The sequence below is a fragment of the Hydra vulgaris genome, chromosome 12 (assembly GCF_038396675.1).
Source record: "Hydra vulgaris chromosome 12, alternate assembly HydraT2T_AEP".
In the NCBI taxonomy this organism is placed as follows: Eukaryota; Metazoa; Cnidaria; class Hydrozoa; order Anthoathecata; family Hydridae; genus Hydra; species Hydra vulgaris.
Genome location: NC_088931.1, coordinates 28,210,001 through 28,229,784, shown reverse-complemented (window position 1 = coordinate 28,229,784; position 19,784 = coordinate 28,210,001). Strand labels below are relative to the sequence as shown.

At 25.9% G+C, this 19,784-nt stretch overlaps 2 protein-coding genes across 2 annotated transcripts in view; one reads left to right on the top strand and one right to left on the bottom strand.

Annotated features, from left to right (window-relative positions):
* Positions 1–5,322: 5,322 nt before the first annotated feature.
* LOC100207010 (ubiquitin-conjugating enzyme E2-17 kDa) lies at positions 5,323–11,694 on the bottom strand. Its single transcript, XM_065812809.1, has 6 exons — positions 11,546–11,694; positions 6,433–6,499; positions 6,321–6,352; positions 6,140–6,217; positions 5,904–6,009; positions 5,323–5,818 (listed from the first exon to the last, which is right to left on the bottom strand). Exons 1-6 carry the CDS (start codon positions 11,567–11,569, stop codon positions 5,679–5,681), a joined length of 447 nt encoding a protein of 148 aa, XP_065668881.1. The 5' UTR covers positions 11,570–11,694; the 3' UTR covers positions 5,323–5,678.
* LOC101235331 (mitochondrial carrier homolog 2) overlaps positions 11,685–19,784 on the top strand; it is an 80,627-nt gene continuing 72,527 nt past the window's right edge. Inside the window, exon 1 of the mRNA XM_065812808.1 lies at positions 11,685–12,045. Within this exon, the coding sequence (XP_065668880.1) occupies positions 11,938–12,045 (108 nt within the window). The 5' untranslated portion in view covers positions 11,685–11,937. The remainder of the gene's footprint in view (positions 12,046–19,784) is intronic.

Sequence of the window (19,784 nt, the reverse complement as noted above, 5' to 3'; positions counted from 1 at the left end):
GGCGTGAACTTCCTGGTTAAATGCATTTCCGCGGTGCTCTGTGACAAGACCGTTAGGACTTCTTGGGGCACCTAAAAAAAAAAATTAAAAAAAAAAAAAAATTAAATTATGTACATTTAATTTAAAATAATTCTCCATAAAAATTTATATTAAAATTGAATTATACAGTACAATCTCTCTAATTTGAATCTCCTTAATTCGAAAACCTCCATAATTCGATTAAATGCAATGTCACCGTGAAATGCGTTTAAGAAAAATCAACTTTCTATAATTCTAAAATCTCTCTAATTGAAGCTTTTATTTTTCCCCACAAAATTCGAGTTGGAGAGATTCTACTGTATTAAGTAAATTTGATAAAATAATTAATTTTCAATTATTTTAATGATTAAATTTTTTTTTTTGCAGAGGTTATTTCTTTTAAAAATAAAATTTACAGGTCTCTCTAAAAAAATTAATTGTGAGAATAACATTGTTTTATTGTTTTGAAAAAGTAACATATTAAGAGTTGATAATGCCAAGAGCAATTCCTTATTGGGAATTCTTTCTAATAGATTTTCACGCAAAGATGTTGCCCAATGCAAACAGTGCCCATCAGAAATAAGCTCTATACTCTTTTAATAAGAAGCACTTTTTATTAAAAAAAAGTTTCTAAGTAAAACTAAGATATGAGCTTCTCACTGCCAAAGTCCCTTTAAAGCCTGCAACCCAAGTAAGGAAGATTTAAAGAGATACATAAGAGAAAGGCTATCGAAGTGATGGCTCTCCTCCCTCTCCTCAATAGATTTTTTGTTGTTGTTGAGATATTGAGCACATTGTTTAAAAAAGTAAGTAAGTTTGTGAGGCTGTTTCAAAGTAGCATGAAATTCGGATAAAATTGTGTAGTGCAAGTTCTATTTTTTGGACTTGTCTGGCGTAGTTGCGTCGTATACATTGCACTTGTTAAGGCGCTTTTTTTTAACGGGCTAAATTAAAAACCTGCGTCCGCCCCTCCATATATATATATATATATATATATATATATATATATATATATATATATATATATATATATATATATATATATATATATATATATATATATATATATATATATATATATATATATATAGATAGATAGATAGATAGATAGATAGATAGATAGATAGAAAGATAGATAGAAAGATAGATAGATATACAGATAGATAGATAGGTATATCACGTTTGACAACATTTTGACAATATCACAAGACGTTTATTGCAGCAAAAACACATACCAGAACATATATATAAATGGATTATAGAACATGAGATTGAATCAACTTTAGTTGCTGTTGGCTGTGATTGTACCAATCTTAATATAGGTAAATGATTGATAATAAATACAGGTACATGTTTGATAATAAATGCCATGTATATATATAAACTCAATTATGCCTTGCACAAAAATGAAGTACCTTTGAGGTATTTATGTCAGTTATTGATGGGAAAACAATTTCTAACAACAAGTTTTCTGGCCATATTGATAAACTTGTCCGTTTTTCCTATTGTTCCTGTTAAAATTTCCACTAATATAATTCAATAAATTAAAAATAATTTATAAGATATTGTAACAAATTTAAGATATTGTAACAAATTTATTTAGTGATTAAATTTACCTATAGCAAATAACAAAAGCTATAACAAATAAATTATATAAACTTTCGCAAGTATATTTTGCAGAACTTGGTGTTCACAACATGGATTAAATAGAAATGATGTTGAGAATTTAAAAAACAGTTCTGTGTTAGTGCTTATTCTGTATTATGGTTTTAAATTAAGAAGTTTTGTATAGTACAATGATCTTTTTTCTTGTGTGAAACATTTGTTAACAGAAAATGTTCAGGTAAAACGTAAACGGGCCGATAGACCATAACATAGTACTTAGAAATCCCGATAAAGGTTTCAGAATTTCATGTCAACGGAGAATCCAAAGATAGAGTCGAAAAGGAAGTTAAAAGAGCTTTTAGTTTACGGAACAGAAAAAAGGGATGAATTTATAAAGGCGACAATGGTTCACATAGAACTTTATCCTGTTTTAGAATATAAACAGAATTTGCTTAAACAATAAGCTCAAATTTTATAACAAAACTAGGATAGTTAAGTAAACTCTACGTTTATGTATACGTATGATTTATAAATAATTAGTTGGTAAATGCATCAACCTATAAACAATATTAATGATATTTTATGTTTTTAATTTGCTGTGTTTGGGGTGACTTTTTAAAACTGTTTTGTCACATTACAATCATGTAGTATTGTAATGCAAGATATTAGAGCAAAATATGCAAAAAAATATCGATCTCTGTAAACTTTGTAACTAAAGTTATTTTGTAACTATAAGTATTTTAGCTGAAATAAGTCTATAGGTATCTAATTAGGAATTTATTTTTAATTTTTGTTTTAGGAGCCCCAAGAAGTTCTAACGTTTTTGTCACAGAGAACCGCGGAAGAGCATTTAAGTAGAAAGTTCACGCCTCCTTTTTTACCGATGGCACGAAATATGCTCTAACAACTGCCCCACGGCTGCTCTTTTATTTAGTTGAGCCAATCGGAATAAACGAATAAAAGTTGCTTTAAACCACGTTTTTTACCTAAAACTTTGGTTTTTGAGGTCAAAATTTAAAAATCTGAAAATAAAAGTTTTTCACTAATATTTTTGTATTACTTTACCAACAAATTTAAAATTCATAAAGCCTAAGCATTTACTGTAAAAAGTTGAAAAATGACCCGCTCTAATGTGCAACTTTTATGTGATATACTTAACGTAGCTATGGCGAATTAGTAAAACTTAATTCGAAACATTTACTAAAAATCTTTTCTTTTAAAATCTATATCTTTGGCTTTAAATAAAAATTAAAAATTTTTTTTTGTTTAATATAACTTCTTTAGCGTTTTAAAAAAAATGTTAAAGTTTTTTTTTGTTTATACAGAACTGATAACGTTTTTAAAGTCTCTTTTAGAACTTCTTTAGGATTTTTGATCAGTCGGTTTGCTTCAAATTGTTTTAAATGAAATAAAAAACCGACATTAATATGGACATGATTACAGATCAAAAAAGATACAATTTTCATAAAGTGTTAAAGTTCATAAACCTTTTAAAAAAATATTTTGTCTTTTTTTCACTTAAAGATATGATTATCTCCACTTTATAAGTAACCAAAAAGTAAACGCTTAACAAGTAAACAAGCAAAAAAAAATATTATTCTGGTAGTAGTAGCTTTTTCTTTTCTATTTCCTTGAGGAATACTTTATTGTCTAAATGTTTTTTCGATAGTTACAATTGTTTGTTAAAACAATTCAAACGCCGAGCAAAGTGTCCTCACTTAAAAATAGCATCTAAGAACTTGAGATTTCTGAGAGGTCTGGAAAGTAAAGCTTAAGTTAGTATTCTCTAATATACCGCAATTACATTATATTAAATTACAGTATCGGACAAAAAGGAAGCGACAAAACTAAATTTTTATTTTTCAAATCAACTTTTAAAATCAATTGTTAAACCAGGATTAAAAATTAATAAACAAATACCTTTTTCAATTGATTTTTATATAATTAATATAATTTTAAACTACAAACAAAAGTTAATTATAAATTTTTTAATTCTCTTACACAAACAAAAGAAAACATTAAGAAAACTAATATTTTGTTCAATGCCCTTTATTTTTAATAACTGTATTGCATCTTTTCGACATCGATGATATGAGATTGTCAATTATAGTGGTGTCTTTTGATTTCCACATATTCACAACTTCTTCAAACAACTCTGCCATATTTGGAAATGTTTTGGATCTTATTTTCTTCTCAACTATTTCCCACAAATTTTCTATGGGGTTGAGGTCTTGAAATTGGGCTGGGTATTTTAATACATTAAGTTTTTGGGTTGAAAAGCAGCTTTTTGCAAGCTTCGACGTGTGCTTGGGATCATAGTTTTGCTGAAAAATAGATCTCAACACATGTTTCATTCCGCTTATGGTAACATTGTGTCTTCTAGTATAGAAACATACTTATACTTATCCACAATACCTTCAATTCTACAAATTGGGCCCATACCATGACCGGAACAACAACTTCAAACCATTATACTTCCACCTCCATTCTTAACTGTTGATAATACATATTTGGGATTGTCTTTCTTGTTTAGGACGTCTTACATAAAGAATTCCATTACTTTCAAATATAAAAAACTTAGATTCGTCACTGAAGAAAACTTTTATCCGATCTCTTGCAGTCCAGTTTCGTGACGCCTCGCAAATACCATTCTGGCATCTATATTTTTCTTACTCAGCAATGGTTTTTTTGGTGAACGGTTAGCAAATAAGTCAGCCTCTCTAAGACGTCTCTGAATTGTTCTGTTAGACAAACTTACATTATCTAATTCTGCGTTAATTTTTGTAGCAGGTTTAAAAGGGTTTAATAATAATTAAAGTCTCTTTATCCTTTCATCTCTTTTTGATGTTTTTCTCTGCCAGGACATTACATTAAATACCATTACTTTTTTGTTTTCGAAACAACAGATTTTGAAAAACTTAGTCTTCCAATTTTACATTGTTTTATTCCATTTTTATTGGCACTTCAGGGTTTTTCTTTCTTTAATTTCAATTAAAATATTTTTATCTTTAGCCATGTTAACTCGATAAAGACAACATATATAATATATTTAGTAAAGCGTCAATAGCAAAAATATTTTGTTGCTTCCTTTTCGTCGCTTGAAATCTTAATTAAATAACTGATAGTTACGTTTACAAAAAATGGGATAAAATTTCATTAGCACTCACCGGACTTGTTTTGAAAATATTAAAATTTTCGTATCCTGAATATTCAAGGTCACTTAAGCCAACTATAGTTTTAGATACGGTTGGATTTGCGATACGCTTGCGACTAACATTTCTGAAACATACGATTACTTTCAATTACTTGGTAAGTTTTATTACTTTTAATTACCACAGACGTGTAATGACAGTGTTTGAGTGCTGAATGTCTGACAAATATGTAATCTGATTTCATCCAGTAAGAAAATCTAGCAATTCTCTATTAAACGGAAGACTTGATAATTTTATAATCACACACAAACTTAACTATATATTAAATGTTTTGTCAAGTAAATTTTTATAATAATGATAAATGTTAACATTTTTAAGGTAATTATTTTAATGAAAAAGACGATCACAAAAAATTATGTTTAAGCATAAAGCACGTTGAAAACGATTCACGATATTATGAGAAATTTATATTCTCTTTATATAAGAGAAAACCTTATGTTAAAGGTATAAAAAAAACTGAACTTTAACAGATATAAAAATAACGTGATCAAAAGAAAACAAAATTATTTTCTCTTAAACGACTCTAAACAAATGCGAAGAAACAAAAAACGAACAGCCAATGTGAATAAAATTCTAATCACATAAAATCGATGAGAAAAATTAATAAAACCAGAGATAAACTTTAGTTTTTAGAGCGTTATTATTAGGCACTGATGAAGAAAAGCAAAAATAAATAAAAAAATACAATGCTCATTAGCGACTCAATACAGAAAATACATTAAGTCATAACGAAACTCTAGAGTACTTGTTTATCAGCTGGCTAAACAATGACCAATTGTTCAAGTGTCGAAAAAGATATAACGAGTGTTTTACAAGCAGAATCATATTATTAGTTCATATTAGTTACATAGCATATTTTTTGGTCCATTCTTTAGCAAGATCATTATACTTAGTTCGATCACTTTTATAAATTCTTGCAATTTCAGGTACTAAAGGATCTTCTGGATTCGGGTCAGTTAATAGAGAACATATCGATAATAATACTAAAAATAAAAAATAATCAAATATTTTAACCATGGAAACTTTTCAAATAACCTAACAAGTGGAATTAAGTGATAATTAACTCACCTTTTGATATAGTTAAAGCAGGGCTCCATTGACTTCTCAAAATATCTAAGCAAATACTTCCATTACTATTTATATTAGGGTGATAAATCCTTGTGACAAATGTAACCTACACATAAATATTTGAAAGTCAAACAACCTTCCAATAATAATAAAAAACAATTCTGATGAAGTTTAAATATAATTTTTTGCTTCTGGTTAAAATAAAAAGATTGCTTGGAATTTAGTAATAATCCAACCTTTGGTGGTTTAAATGGATAATCTGGAGGAAATTGAATTGTTAAAAAAAACACACCACCTTGATATGAACTTTCAGGCTAAAAAAAAGAAAATAAATTAAAAAAAGAAAAAAAGAAAAAGAAAAAAGAGAAAAAAGAAAATAAGTTATAATATAAATTAAAAAAAAAAAAATTTACACACAGGTCCCATAATTGTAGCTTGCCATTTAAACACTAAAAGTAAAAGATATTGAAAAAATGAAAATAATAAAACAATAATAAAATAACTTCTATGCCTAAAATAGCTAACATACTATCTTTTTCATCAATTGGTCCGGCTGAGCATTGTGCAGGTGGATCTCTTCCAAGATCTTGAAGTTCCTAAATAATTATGATTTTTTTTTAAGTTTTTAATAAGTAAACTTTAACAGATGCACTACAATAATTAATAACTTTAATAACTTCAATACGGACAATTTAATGTAAGTAGCGTTGCTACACCACAAAATAAGTAGTACAAGCCAATATTCAGTATTTTTTGCATCTTCTAAAGTATTTATTAAAAAAAAAAAAAAAAAAAATTAATTTACGCTTATATAAATACTTTTACTTAGTACCTAAATTGTTTTTTTTTAAAACTATTAATATCAAATATTTTGACAACTTTATCCCAATATTGATACTATTGCCAGGGTTGGGGTCAATTTGTATTTGTAATTAATAACAGGCTAAATTGGCATAGCGGTGTGCTGGCTCTAAAAAATCCATGCAAGATTTTTCTAAAAAAAGTCAATTTATTTCTGGATTTTACCATATATGCTAGATTCGAAGGCCATAAATGTATAAATGCTATTTTTTATAACGACATTTAACTTAAAGTAAACTAATTAGTGTTATACTACATTATAAAAATATTTTTATCAGCATTGACATTATTGCTTAAAAATGTAATTATGATAGATTTAAAACGAATAACAAATATTTAGGAGAACATAGAAAAATCAATAGATAATTTTTAATTTTTTAGTTATATAATCCGGCAGTCGGCCAAACAAACAATAATTTGATACTAAATAATATTAAAATTAATACAATATTAGTATAGCAAATTCTCATTGGATGGTCATGCTTATTTCAACATCTGAAATGCTTGACGCAGTTTCTTTTAATTTTTTTTACAACCATTAAAAGCGATTTAAGCGACGTAATAAAAATTACTCAACATTCTAATCAGATGAAGAATTTGATTTGTTAAACCATAAATAAAGTGCATAGAAAAATTATTTGTTTATTATTCAAAGAATATAGTATAGTTTATAAATTATAATAATTACCCCTCTCCCCTCCAAAGGCCCTTCTAAGATAAAAAGCTTTGGGCCTATGCAGGATTCCAGTATAACAGGGTTCCCACTATTAAAACTGAGGCTAAAAGTAAGGATTTTAAGGAGATTTCGTCGCGAACGACAATATTTTGAAAAAGTAAGGAGAATTAAGGAGAAAACAATTACATTAAAAACAGAATCTAATTTTTTTCAATAAATTTTAAATACAAACAGAGAAATTATTATAGATTAATATATTACTTTATATATAAATATATATACAATAAAAATATAGGTTTGCAAACTATTAAAGAACTATATACTTTTTTCTTATTAATAAGTATAACACAGGTCAATAATTTATGTTTTGTAAAATCTCTATGAAAATAGGCTTCTTTTGAGACCCAGATTGACATACTTTTGAATAATTTGTTGTTGTTGACAATATTAAGGATTTTACTCTTTAGGTCCAAATACTAAAGATTTGAACCCAAATATCTTTACAACATGACGAGATGGTGAAAAACGAGTTGTATATTTGAAATCAAAATGAGTAATGCTATACAAAAAAAAAAAATGCTTGCTTGACACCAGAATTTTTGTTGTTGTTGACCTGTGTAATCCATTCACTTTAATAAAATTTCCTAATTATAAAAATAAAAAAATTAAGGAGAGCAGTCAAATTTTAACTTTTTTAAAGGTTATTTAAGGACATTTAAGGTTTTTATTTTTTAAGGATATTTAAGGTTTTAAGGAAAAGTAGGAACCCTGTATAACCTCAGGGGCCAGCTTGACACTGAATTAGCATATTTGTATTCATATTGTATTTGAATAAAAACTTTCTTATATATTTGTATTTGATTGGAATGTATTTGTAATATTTTAAATTTTGATTGGTGTTTTTTTTTCCCTTTGTTTTTTAAGGCTCGAATTAAGTTAATGCGAATTGCAATATCTGGGAATATTTATGGTCAACAAAATCTCAGTTTCATTAAAACAGTGTTTTAAAGAAACGGTCAATTATATTGAGGATTTCCATTTCTGTGCGTGATTTTTTATTTTTCTTAGTTTTAGCAATTAAAAGCTGGGACTTAAAGCAATATTCATACGATTTTCTTAAAAAACATTTATTAAAAAAATATTTTGATCATATTTTAGGCTACCTGAATAAATTAAATATATATATTTTTATCATTTTATTTTTTTGCATAATAATATTGTTACAGTTTGAAAAAAAACTACAATTTTCAAAACGCTATATCTAAGCTAGAAATAATTGACGACTGTCATTTCTCATCGAAAATATATTAAATATGAGTCGTAGAAGCATAATATTTCACTTATAATACTCACAAGCAATTTATTTTCTTTAAAATATCTACATGAAATTAACAAATTCTTCCATGCATGCTCATTCATGAACTGCATTTAAACAATTGCCGTGACTCTATGATACATAGTGCAATCCTGTAATTTCCTGGAAAACTTTACCAATATTTAAAACATCATTTTAAAAATATATAACACTGAAACTTATATTTTTTGAGGAATTAAAGTTTATTTATTTAATAACTAAAATTTCAGTTTTTCTTTTCTGTGCGTGATTCTGCTTTAAACTTAATTTATTTTTTGTTAACATTATTAATGTATACCATTTTTTGTTTACAAAATATTTATATAGGTTAGAATTAAATGAGAGCAAATTGGAGATCGCCAGTTTTATTATTATGAAAATAATAGACAAAACATACTAGTTTCCCTGCGTAATTTTTTGGAAATGCCCTATTACAAAAATTAATGAAAAACAAAACAATAAATTTACTACTGCAAAAATAATAACAGTCAAAACTTATATATTTTAAATTGTTTAAACACCAGGTAATTTAAGCACTGTGAATAAAAAAAAGTTATAGAAAAAAAAAAAAATTTTTTTTTAAATAAAGATCCAAAAAATTTGCCTAGTAATTCAAAAATCAACCAATAAAAAATAATACTAAAGCTGTTTGCTCATTGTATGAAACATTAAAATTGATTTTTGCGGAAACTTTGAGAAACTATTTCTTTAAAAATTTAAATCAAAAATTATGGAAAAGGCAAGCTCCGACTAAAACATCAATCAATCAATTCATATATTCTGAAATAGTTGTTACATTCACGGAAGTTTACAAATAGTACATGTACTAATTTTAAGTGAAAACCTTGTAAATAAAAGCTACTAAACATATTGTTAATGCTTATAGTAATATTAATTGTCCACAGCTGTAACAAAACGAATATTAAAAGTTAAAGGAGTAAAATACTAATGATAATAATAAGAGTGGTAGTAGTAACAATAATAAAAACCATCAATTTTAGTTTTATCGATATGGGTTTATTATTTAGTTTTAATTGAAAAAATTTACTAATGTATCAAGTTGAGAAAAAACAAAGAAATTTTTATTAATTAACTTTTCCATCAAAAATATCCAGCAAAAGAAAAAAAAGAAAAGAAAAAAGATGTATAACGCATAAAAAAAGCCAAACATTTTCTTTAATATAAAGATAGTTAAATTTTCATTTAACTATGTTTTTTTATAAAAAATAAAAATCTCAGTTGCAACGAAAACATTTTTTTTTACAACAATTAATTACTGCATGTTGTATAATGCGCAAACTGTTTCAAAAGACTGTTTAAAATACTCCAATAGAAAAAGTTTTGGTGTAACGTACATGGCTTCATGCATAGATAAAATCGCAATTTTGTACATAAAACCAAACAGTGTAATGCTTCTTAACAAGGCCTGTAAAGTATGAAACCAATATATACAATGTGGCCACATAAAATTTATATAAGAAAAAGTAGATATTAGAGGATTTTTGAGGAGATTTTGCATTTAATCTAGAGGATTTTTTTCGCAAAACTACAAAATTATGAATAAAGTAGAGGATTTCAGAGGATTTTTTAAATTAGGTTTAACACCCATGTTTCCACATAATTGGGATTTGGACAGGAGTCAACAATGTCATTTTTTATGTTAGATGACATGGATTTTCTAAAATTGATTTTTTACAACCCAATCCTTATTTCAGACATTAACCAGTTTTGCAGATGATGAACTTTGAACATTATACTATTATCAAGAAATGAAAAGATAAAAAAGAGGAGATTTTATCACAATTTTAACTTTTTAGAGGATAATGTAAGATTTTAGAGGAAAGTTTTGAAAAATAAGACTTTAGAGGAGCTGTGGCCACCCTGCTATAAAAAAAAAGTTTGGTGACTTTTGTTTGCTGGTACTAGCATAATAGAAACCTTTTACAAAATTTTAAGATAATGTAAATTTTAGTGATGTAAATTTCAATAAATTTTGTAAATTTAAGATAAAATCGAAATCCTTGTTCAAGATGAATCAATTAAAAACAACCACTTTTAAGCAAGTTAAAATGCTGATGTAATCAAAATTATTTATAATAATGTGAATAAATTTTAGACATCTAGCAATACACTATATTATCTGATAAAAATTAATCAATTAATGGTGAAAACTTAATTAAAACCGGTTATCTTGAACTAGAATTTGCTATTAAAACTGAAAATACACTAACTGATCTTAAAATTTTTCAGTGAAATATAAACATAGCATATAAAGGTTTTGTATATGATTACACATTGAGATTTGCTACTTTTCATTTGAATTAAAAAAATAAACACACAATTAAAATTGAGTTTTTTAAACCAAAATTTTATTACATCAATAGAGACAAATAAAAAGAAAAAAAGAGAGACAGTTATCCAAAAATAGGAAGAAAAAGAAGAAAGAGAAACAATTATTTTGAAAAATTAGCTTGTTCTGGTGAACTCTTTATAACATAAAACGTTTACATAACTGAAATACAAATGTTTAAAAATGCTATTTCTTTTAATTATCTTATATTAGGAGTTTGCAAATAAAAAATCAGGTATACACACATAAATGCACAGAGAAACGGTTCGAGAGACCTAGTTTGCATAAGATTGCTTGTTATATAAAATCATAAATTGTCTATATACAAAAATTGACATCCCAGAAAAAAAGTTGAATCCTTAGAACTTTATTTTTTTACAACAAATAAGAAATATATCTACCTTCGTTATTCTTTTTAACGCCATTTGATTCCAGCGTCCTTATTCTTTGAAGAAGGTAACCTTAACTCGCCTTTTTTGGACCACGCGAAAGAGACTGGGTTAGAAAAAAACATTTACGCTTACATTTTGTGTTTTAGACAAAGCAAGAAATAAATACTTAAATAAAATTACATGTAAAAATTCAAATAAAGAAATTAAAAAAATAAATGTGGGAAACGCTAGAATATACGTTTATAACTTTTAAATCCCTTAAAATATTAAATGTTTAATTTATTTAATTTATTTCAAAACTAAAAATGAATTTTAAGAAATTAAGGTTTAACTTCCATGTTTCCATAATCGACTAATCAAGCCGAAAAGTTGAGAACCACGACGGAAACAAATTTTCCAAAATGGATGGGTTTTCAAAAATATCAACGAGCAATGTTGCCACTTTGGCTATATCAACTGTCATGGTTGCTGCAGCTCATCCACTTACTTATGTTAAAGTTTTAATTCAAGTATGTTATTTAACTTTAATACAAAGTATTAAGTTACAGGTTTTCCTCAAATAAGATTACATTAATTCAAACTACGTGTTCAAAATAAAAACTTTGTTTTCATTTGTAAATAATTTTGTTTAATCAAAATTTTATTCAGGCTTTCTAAAAAGAAGTTAGTTTAAAAAAATGTAACTCTGGTGCAAATGTACAATTAAACATACACGTCTGCAAAACTTATTTGTAGTTTTTTTGGGGAACAGTGAAAAAAAATTTCTAAAAACTTTTCTTTTTTTGCTCTTTATATATAAATGCTACATGCTCTAATCTTAAGTTGATACTGAAGCCCTATATTTCTGCTTATAATTAATGCAGACTCAAATGCATATAAAAACCAATAAAAAATTTTCAATCTTAGTATATATCCTTTTTATCCTTTGTATGCTCAAACTATCAGTTAATGTAAGTTCTGAGGCACTTGCAATTGGCTTTCTTAATATGATGTCTTAAATAGCATTTCCTAACAGCAACCCTAACTGCGCAAAGATTTGTGTATCTGCACACAAAAACACACACAGATTTGTATTATATATATATATATATATAAATATATATATATATATATATATATATATATATATATATATATATATAAATATATATATATATATATATATATATATATATACATATATATATATATATATATATATATTTATATATATATAAACTGATTTTAATAAAAAAGGCAGCGTATAACTATTTTTTAAATATATTTTGATATAATGATATACTAATGATATTTTGCTGACTATTGTGGTCAACGTCATCAGGTAATGAAAAAAACGTTACAAAATAACATAAAACCAACAGTTCTAAAAAGAATACATTAAAAAGCATAAAGTATAAAAACCAATCAAATAATATAATAGTGACGTCAGTTAATTTTTGTCAAAATCGTTCCCCAAGTTTTTGTTTTCACATCCCCGTCATCTCTATTAAGAACAGTTTGCCCATTACCTATCTCGTGTTGAATTTGTGTTTTATTTAATTCCAGGGACTTTCTAACTTTTCTTATCCTAATTCATTTTTTTCAACTTTTTTTATCCTTTTGCGCTTTAGAACTCGAACAACAAAATAAACAAACACAGGCAGAGATTCTTCTATAAAACTGTTTGAAAATCTTATCTAGTTCTTTAAAATTAAAATTAATACATAATTTAACAAAACAACAACACTTTTCTTTACAAAACCTAAAAAGGCATTCACATCTAAAGATATATCCGTTTGACAAAGGAGCAGGTTTTGCTTTATTAAATGAAAATGAAGCAAAAGATAAATTAGAAGAACAAATAAAAAAATAGTAAAGTTATTGATTACAACCCAACACCCACTACTAAGTTTCAAAAACTGTTATGCTGTTATGTAAATTAAGAAAACAGGGTAAGTTAGACAATGCCACTTACTTTAAAATGTATCCATCAGATTGCGTTCCACCTAGAATCTACAGAATGGTTGAAGTTCACAAACCAGAAAAAAAACTACCCAGTGCGTCTTGTTGTTTCCACTATTAACACACTAACTTATGGAACATCAGAGTATTTGGTTAAAATTATTCAATCAACATTTAATAAAAATATAACTCGACTAATTAATTCCAGTAGTTTTGTCAACAATGCTAAAGAATGGAAGATAGACCCTTATGAAATTCAAGTTTCATTTGATGTAGTAAATTTATATCCATCTGTACCGATCGATGAAGCAATACCGGTTATTATTAGCATATTGAACGATGATTTAGAGGATTTAAAAACTATAACTAAATTAACTCTTTTAGATATATACCAGTTAATTGAACTTTCACTAAGCAAGTGTTACTTTTTATATGAAGATAAAATCCGAGTTTTACCTAATTCAGGTCCAATTGGTTTATCGTTGATGATAGTCATGGCTGAAGCATTTTTGCAAAATATAGAAAAAACTTACAAAAGATATGTAGATGATACCCATGCTCGCTTCGATTCGAAAAAAAAAGCAAGAACTGTTTCTTAAAACTTTAAATGAACAAAACCCCTCCATAACATATACTGTTGAACTTGAAAACGGAAGAAAACAACTTAACTTTTTAGATATATCTATTACAAATACAATAAACAGATTTTATAAATTTTAAATACATCGTAAGGATGCAATAACCAATGTTCAAATAAAACCAAACTCTAACATCAACCCAAGCGTAATCACTGGCGTCTTTGAAGGATTTCTATGTAGAGCAAAATAAATCTGCTCCCAAAAACACCTCTCACAAGAAATTGATTTCCTCATTGAAACATTTTTAGAAAATGGCTATAACTAAAGTAATCTTATTAAAATAACCAAAAACTATTTAGTGTTTCAAAAAATTCTACATCTAAACAATTAGATAAGCAGTTTATTAAACTACCATGGATACCTATTATTGGCCATAAATTATGAAGAGAATTTAGAAAACAAAACATCAGAGTTATATTTACTTCACCTTAAATGCTCATGCGGAAATATATATTGGTGAGACCAAAAAGAAAATCATTTCAACAAGTGTGGAACACCAAAGAGCCTGTAAAAATCACAAATGGTTGAGTTCAGGAGGCACAGAACATTCTAGAACATGACCTTGGCATTAATTTCAGAATACAGAGTAAGAAAAGTTAGAGAATCCCTGGAGATAAATAAAGCAAGAACTCAACACGAGATAGGTATTGAGCAAACTGTTCTAAATAGAGATGACGGGGATAATGTGAAAACAAAAACTTGGGGAACGATTTTGACAAAAATTAACTGACGTCACTATTATATTATTTGATTGGTTTTTATACTTTATGCTTTTTAATGTCTTCTTTTTAGAACTGTTGGTTTTATGTTATTTTGTAACGTTTTTTTCATTACCTGATGACGTTGACCACAATAGGTCAGCAAAATATCATTAGTATATCATTATATCAAAATATATTTAAAAAATAGTTATACGCTGCCTTTTTTATTAAAATCAGTTTATATATATATATATATATATATATATATATATTATATATATATATATATATATATATATATATATATATATATATATATATATATATATATATATATATATATATATATATATATATATATATACATACATATATATATATAAGGGTGTCCCAAAAAACAACATTTTTGAAAAATATATGCAGACTCCCTTAATGTCTTCTCTCTAATACAAAAACACTAGATTTAAAATTTTTTTGAATAAAAAATATTTTAAGGGGTCCCTCAAGACCCTCGAATATTTAATGGGTCCCTAATATTTTCAAAAAAAAATTTTTTCAAAAATATGTTAACCTGGTACTCAAATGAAGCGAAATTATATAAAAATTTCAAAAATAATATAGATTTCAAATGTAGAATTGTTATGTTTTGGTTTTATTACATGAAAAATTACATTTTTTAACAAAAAACAAAAACATACATTTTTTATGTATTTTTATGTCAATTTTGATAAATAAGTTAAAATTTTTCCAAATTAAATATTATTTTTGAAATTTTTATATAATTTTGCTTCATTTGAGTACCAGGTTGACAAATACTTTTTTTTTGAAAATATTAGGGACTTATTAAATATTCAAGGGTCTTGAAGGACCCCTTAAAATATTTTTTATTCAAAAAAATTTTAAATCTAGTATTTCTGTATTAGGTAGAACACATTAAGGGGGTCTCTGCATATATTTTTCCGAAATGTTGTTTTTTGGGACACCCTTATATATATATATATATAGGCGTGTGTGTGTGTGTATATATATATATATTAGGGTGGTGGTAAAAACAACTTATTTTAAAAATGTCAGCTGACAACCCCTATATGTGTTTTATATAATAAAATAATACTGGATTTAAAAAATTTTTGAATAAAAAATATTTTTACGGGTGCCACAAGGCCCTTATACATCAAACAGGTTCCTAATATTATAAAAAAAAAAGTTTTTCAAGAGTATATCATGTTGGGTCTCAAAAGAAGCAAAGTTTTATAAAAATTTTAAAAATAACAATTATTTTATAAAAAAACTATTTAAGATTTTTTTGAAATTATAATTAAAAAAAATAAACTTTTCATTTTTAGTTTAAAAGGTCATTTTTTTTGCAATAAACTATAAAATAACAATTTTTTTTTAAAAATAATTGTTATTTTTGAAATTTTTATAAAATTTTGCTTCTTTTGAGACCCAACATGAGAAACTTTTGAAAAACTTTTTTTTTTATAATATTAGGAACCTGTTTGATGTATAAAGGCCTTGTGGCACCCGTAAAAATATTTTTTATTCAAAAATTTTTTAAATCCAGTATTATTTTATTATATAAAACACATTTAGGGGTTGTCAGCTGACATTTTTAAAATAAGTTGTTTTTAGCACCACCCTAATATATATATATATATATATATATATATATATATATATATATATATATATATATATATATATATTTATATATATATATATATATTATATATATATATATATATATATATATATATATATATATATATATATATATATATATATATATCAGGGATGAACCCAGACCTGTTTTAGTACCGCTGGAGCAGTATGGGCGCCCAAAAAAAAGCACCCAAAAATTATTTTAATTTTTTAAATTTTCTTTTGCTTTTTTATAGAAAAAAATTTTCAGTTTTAAATGCAGTAGTATATAAATAATTTTCAGTTTTTTTTAGCTGCCTTCAGGACAATAAAATGAATTAAAAAGAAATTGCTTTCTTACGTAATTACATGACATAACTTTTCTTCGATTACTTACTGAATGTTAGTTTTTAAAAAATGAATGTCATTTTGAAACATAATTTTAAAAGCTTGTTGCAAAATTTTATAACAATGGAATGTATAAAAATTTGCTTTCTTGAAAGATAAAACGATTTAAAAAATCCATTTAGAGTAAAGTTAGCTTTTGTTTTTCGGCAATTAAGAGTAAACTGTTATAACTGTTAATAATAAATGAACAAAAGTAAAAAACTTTAGTCTTAATACCTATCGCGCAAATTTAATGTTTGAATGAATGAACTTTTGATCTTTAAATTGCTATTTTAGTTTAAATAAGGAAAACAAAAAAAGGAAATGTGATTTTTTTCTGAAAGTTTTGTTTCTTTTCCATATTCTTTTTGACTTCTAAAATAATAAAAATAACGATTACAATAATTTAATAAAAGTTTTATTAAGATCTGTTTAATAACTCATAGTAAATGTAATTTATTTATTAAACGTGATTTTTTTATTTATACTTAACGATTAAAAAAATATATTTTTAAAATTATAATGTACTTTTTAATAAAAAAAAAAATATATATGTATCATTTTTAAAATTATGTTTACTGTAATTATCTCTTTAATTATCTTTAATTAAAGATAATTAGGTGCCTTAAAATTGCTTTAAAAATTATTATCTTTCAGTAAAAGTTAAATGAACAGATTTACTAATATTTAAATTTTAAAATTAAAATAATAGTAAATACTTTTATTAAATGCTTATGTTTTTAATTCAAATACAAAATGTAAAACTAATTTGTTAATTTTACAAATAAAACGCGATGTAAAGTAAAGTATTTAAACATTTAATTACTAATTATTTAAAACATTAATAACTACTAAAATTAAATGTACTAAAATGTTGTTAATGTTTAAAATACTTTTAACAATTTTCAATAAATCTTTACTAATAGTGTGGTATTTGCAACAAAAGCGTTTATTAAAGACTTACGTAAAATAGCTTTCTGATCGTATCTAAAGTAACATCATCCACTAGTAAATTCATGTATTCAAAAAAATGCCTTTAAATCAACTCCTTATCTTAGGATTAAACTAAACAAGATAAACACAAATGATTAAAATGATGATTAAAAATCATTGTCGTGGCACCACTATGGGAGAAGGAGGAGGGGGGGACTCAAATGCATCTTTCCCCCCCCCTCCCCCCCTCAACATTGACGAAAAAAAGCAATATCCCCAAATAAATTCTGGGTTCTTTATTGTATATATATATATACAGGATGTTAACCAGGAATAAATTTGATACAGCATTTTGACAAAATTGGGAATTATGTTGCTCCAGCGGTAAAACATTGCCCTGCAATTATGATTTGGGGAGCAATTACTGCCAGAGGTCAAGCAGGAATCCATCTCATGCTGCCAGGTGAAACTATCAAAGCTGTTAATTATTTGCAAATAATAAAAGAAAATGTTCCTATTGGCTCAGAACTCGCAACTGTGACATCTTTATGCATGATGGCGCGCCATGTCATCAGGCAAAAATCGTCAAGACATGGTTTCAAGAGAATTCCATCAATGTTCTTGCTCTGTGGCCTGGCTCATCACCGGATTTAAACCCGATTGAAAATTGCTGGGTAAAATTGAAAGCAGAAGTGGCAAAAGCAAACTCGACGTCGACAACAACTTTGAAGATGGCTATACTGGAGGCATGGTTCCAAAAAATAACGCCTGATTACTGCAACTCTCTTGTTGCCTCTATGCCTCGAAGAATAAAAGCTGTCCTCAAAGCCAGAGGAAGACATTTGAGGTACTAGAAACTCTTTTCTGATGTGAACAACTTGTTGGTTTCTTTGAAAGTGTGTCATTGACTAATGTGAATGTTGTTTGTTGCGTTTAATTCAATCATATTATCATTAAATTGAAGTGGTATTACGTTTCTGTCTAAAAACGTTACTGGTCGGACCTTTTTGGCCAGCACTGTAGGTAATAAAAGCTTTTAACCGCTGAGAATTTTTTAAAGAAACAAATTGTTTTATAAAAAAAAAATTTATTTTAATAGAATTTAAATTAAATATGATTTTAAAAATTTAAATTTTGTTTTGAAGGAACGTAAAATAGAAAATTGTTGAATGTGAAATTTAGTTTCAAATGAATGTAAAATAGTTTCACAATGTTTATTTAATTTAAGTTTTTTTCTGATCGTCTCCTAATTCATTACATGAAATGTATGTCACTCCATCATATATTATCGTAAATTATTATAAGAAAAAGGAAATTAAAAAATTTTTTTTTTAAAAAGGGAAAAGCGCTTTTGTTTAAGAAAATTCGTTTCACAAATGTGTTTTTTTTTCTTATTAATTCAATATTGTGTAAAGTTCTTCTGACGTCATATGTTTAAGAACATAAATTACGTTTACAAATATCTTATTATAACTGATAAAATCTATCTATAAATTGTTTATAATCTTTATTAAAAATACTGCATTAAATATGTAATCATTAAAATAAATAAATTGTTATAAACAAACAAAAGATGTTAAGTAAAAGATTGTTTTAAGAAATAAATTATAAGGAAATGTAATCTTTTTTAAATACCAAATTAAGATTCAATTAATAATTTTTGTTAAATTAGTTTAAATAATTTAAAGCGCGGTTTAAAATTAAATTAAATTACAACATGATACTTTATATACTTTCAAAATATTAATAGTTTTTTAACTCATGTAACAAATAAGATCTTAAACCCTTAAAGGGTTTTTAAGTATTTGCTAATTCTTTTTTTATATTTGTTAATGTCGTTATAAAAATTTGTTAATGTTGTAGTAAGCGCTCACTTCAAGTGAAAAACCTAATGGTGTATATATCGGCATATGCTCTAGTCTGAAAGTAGAAAAGTGAATGTTATTAATAATTTATATATTTCTTTTAATTACGCAAACTATTTCTAGTTTGTACTTAGCCCTA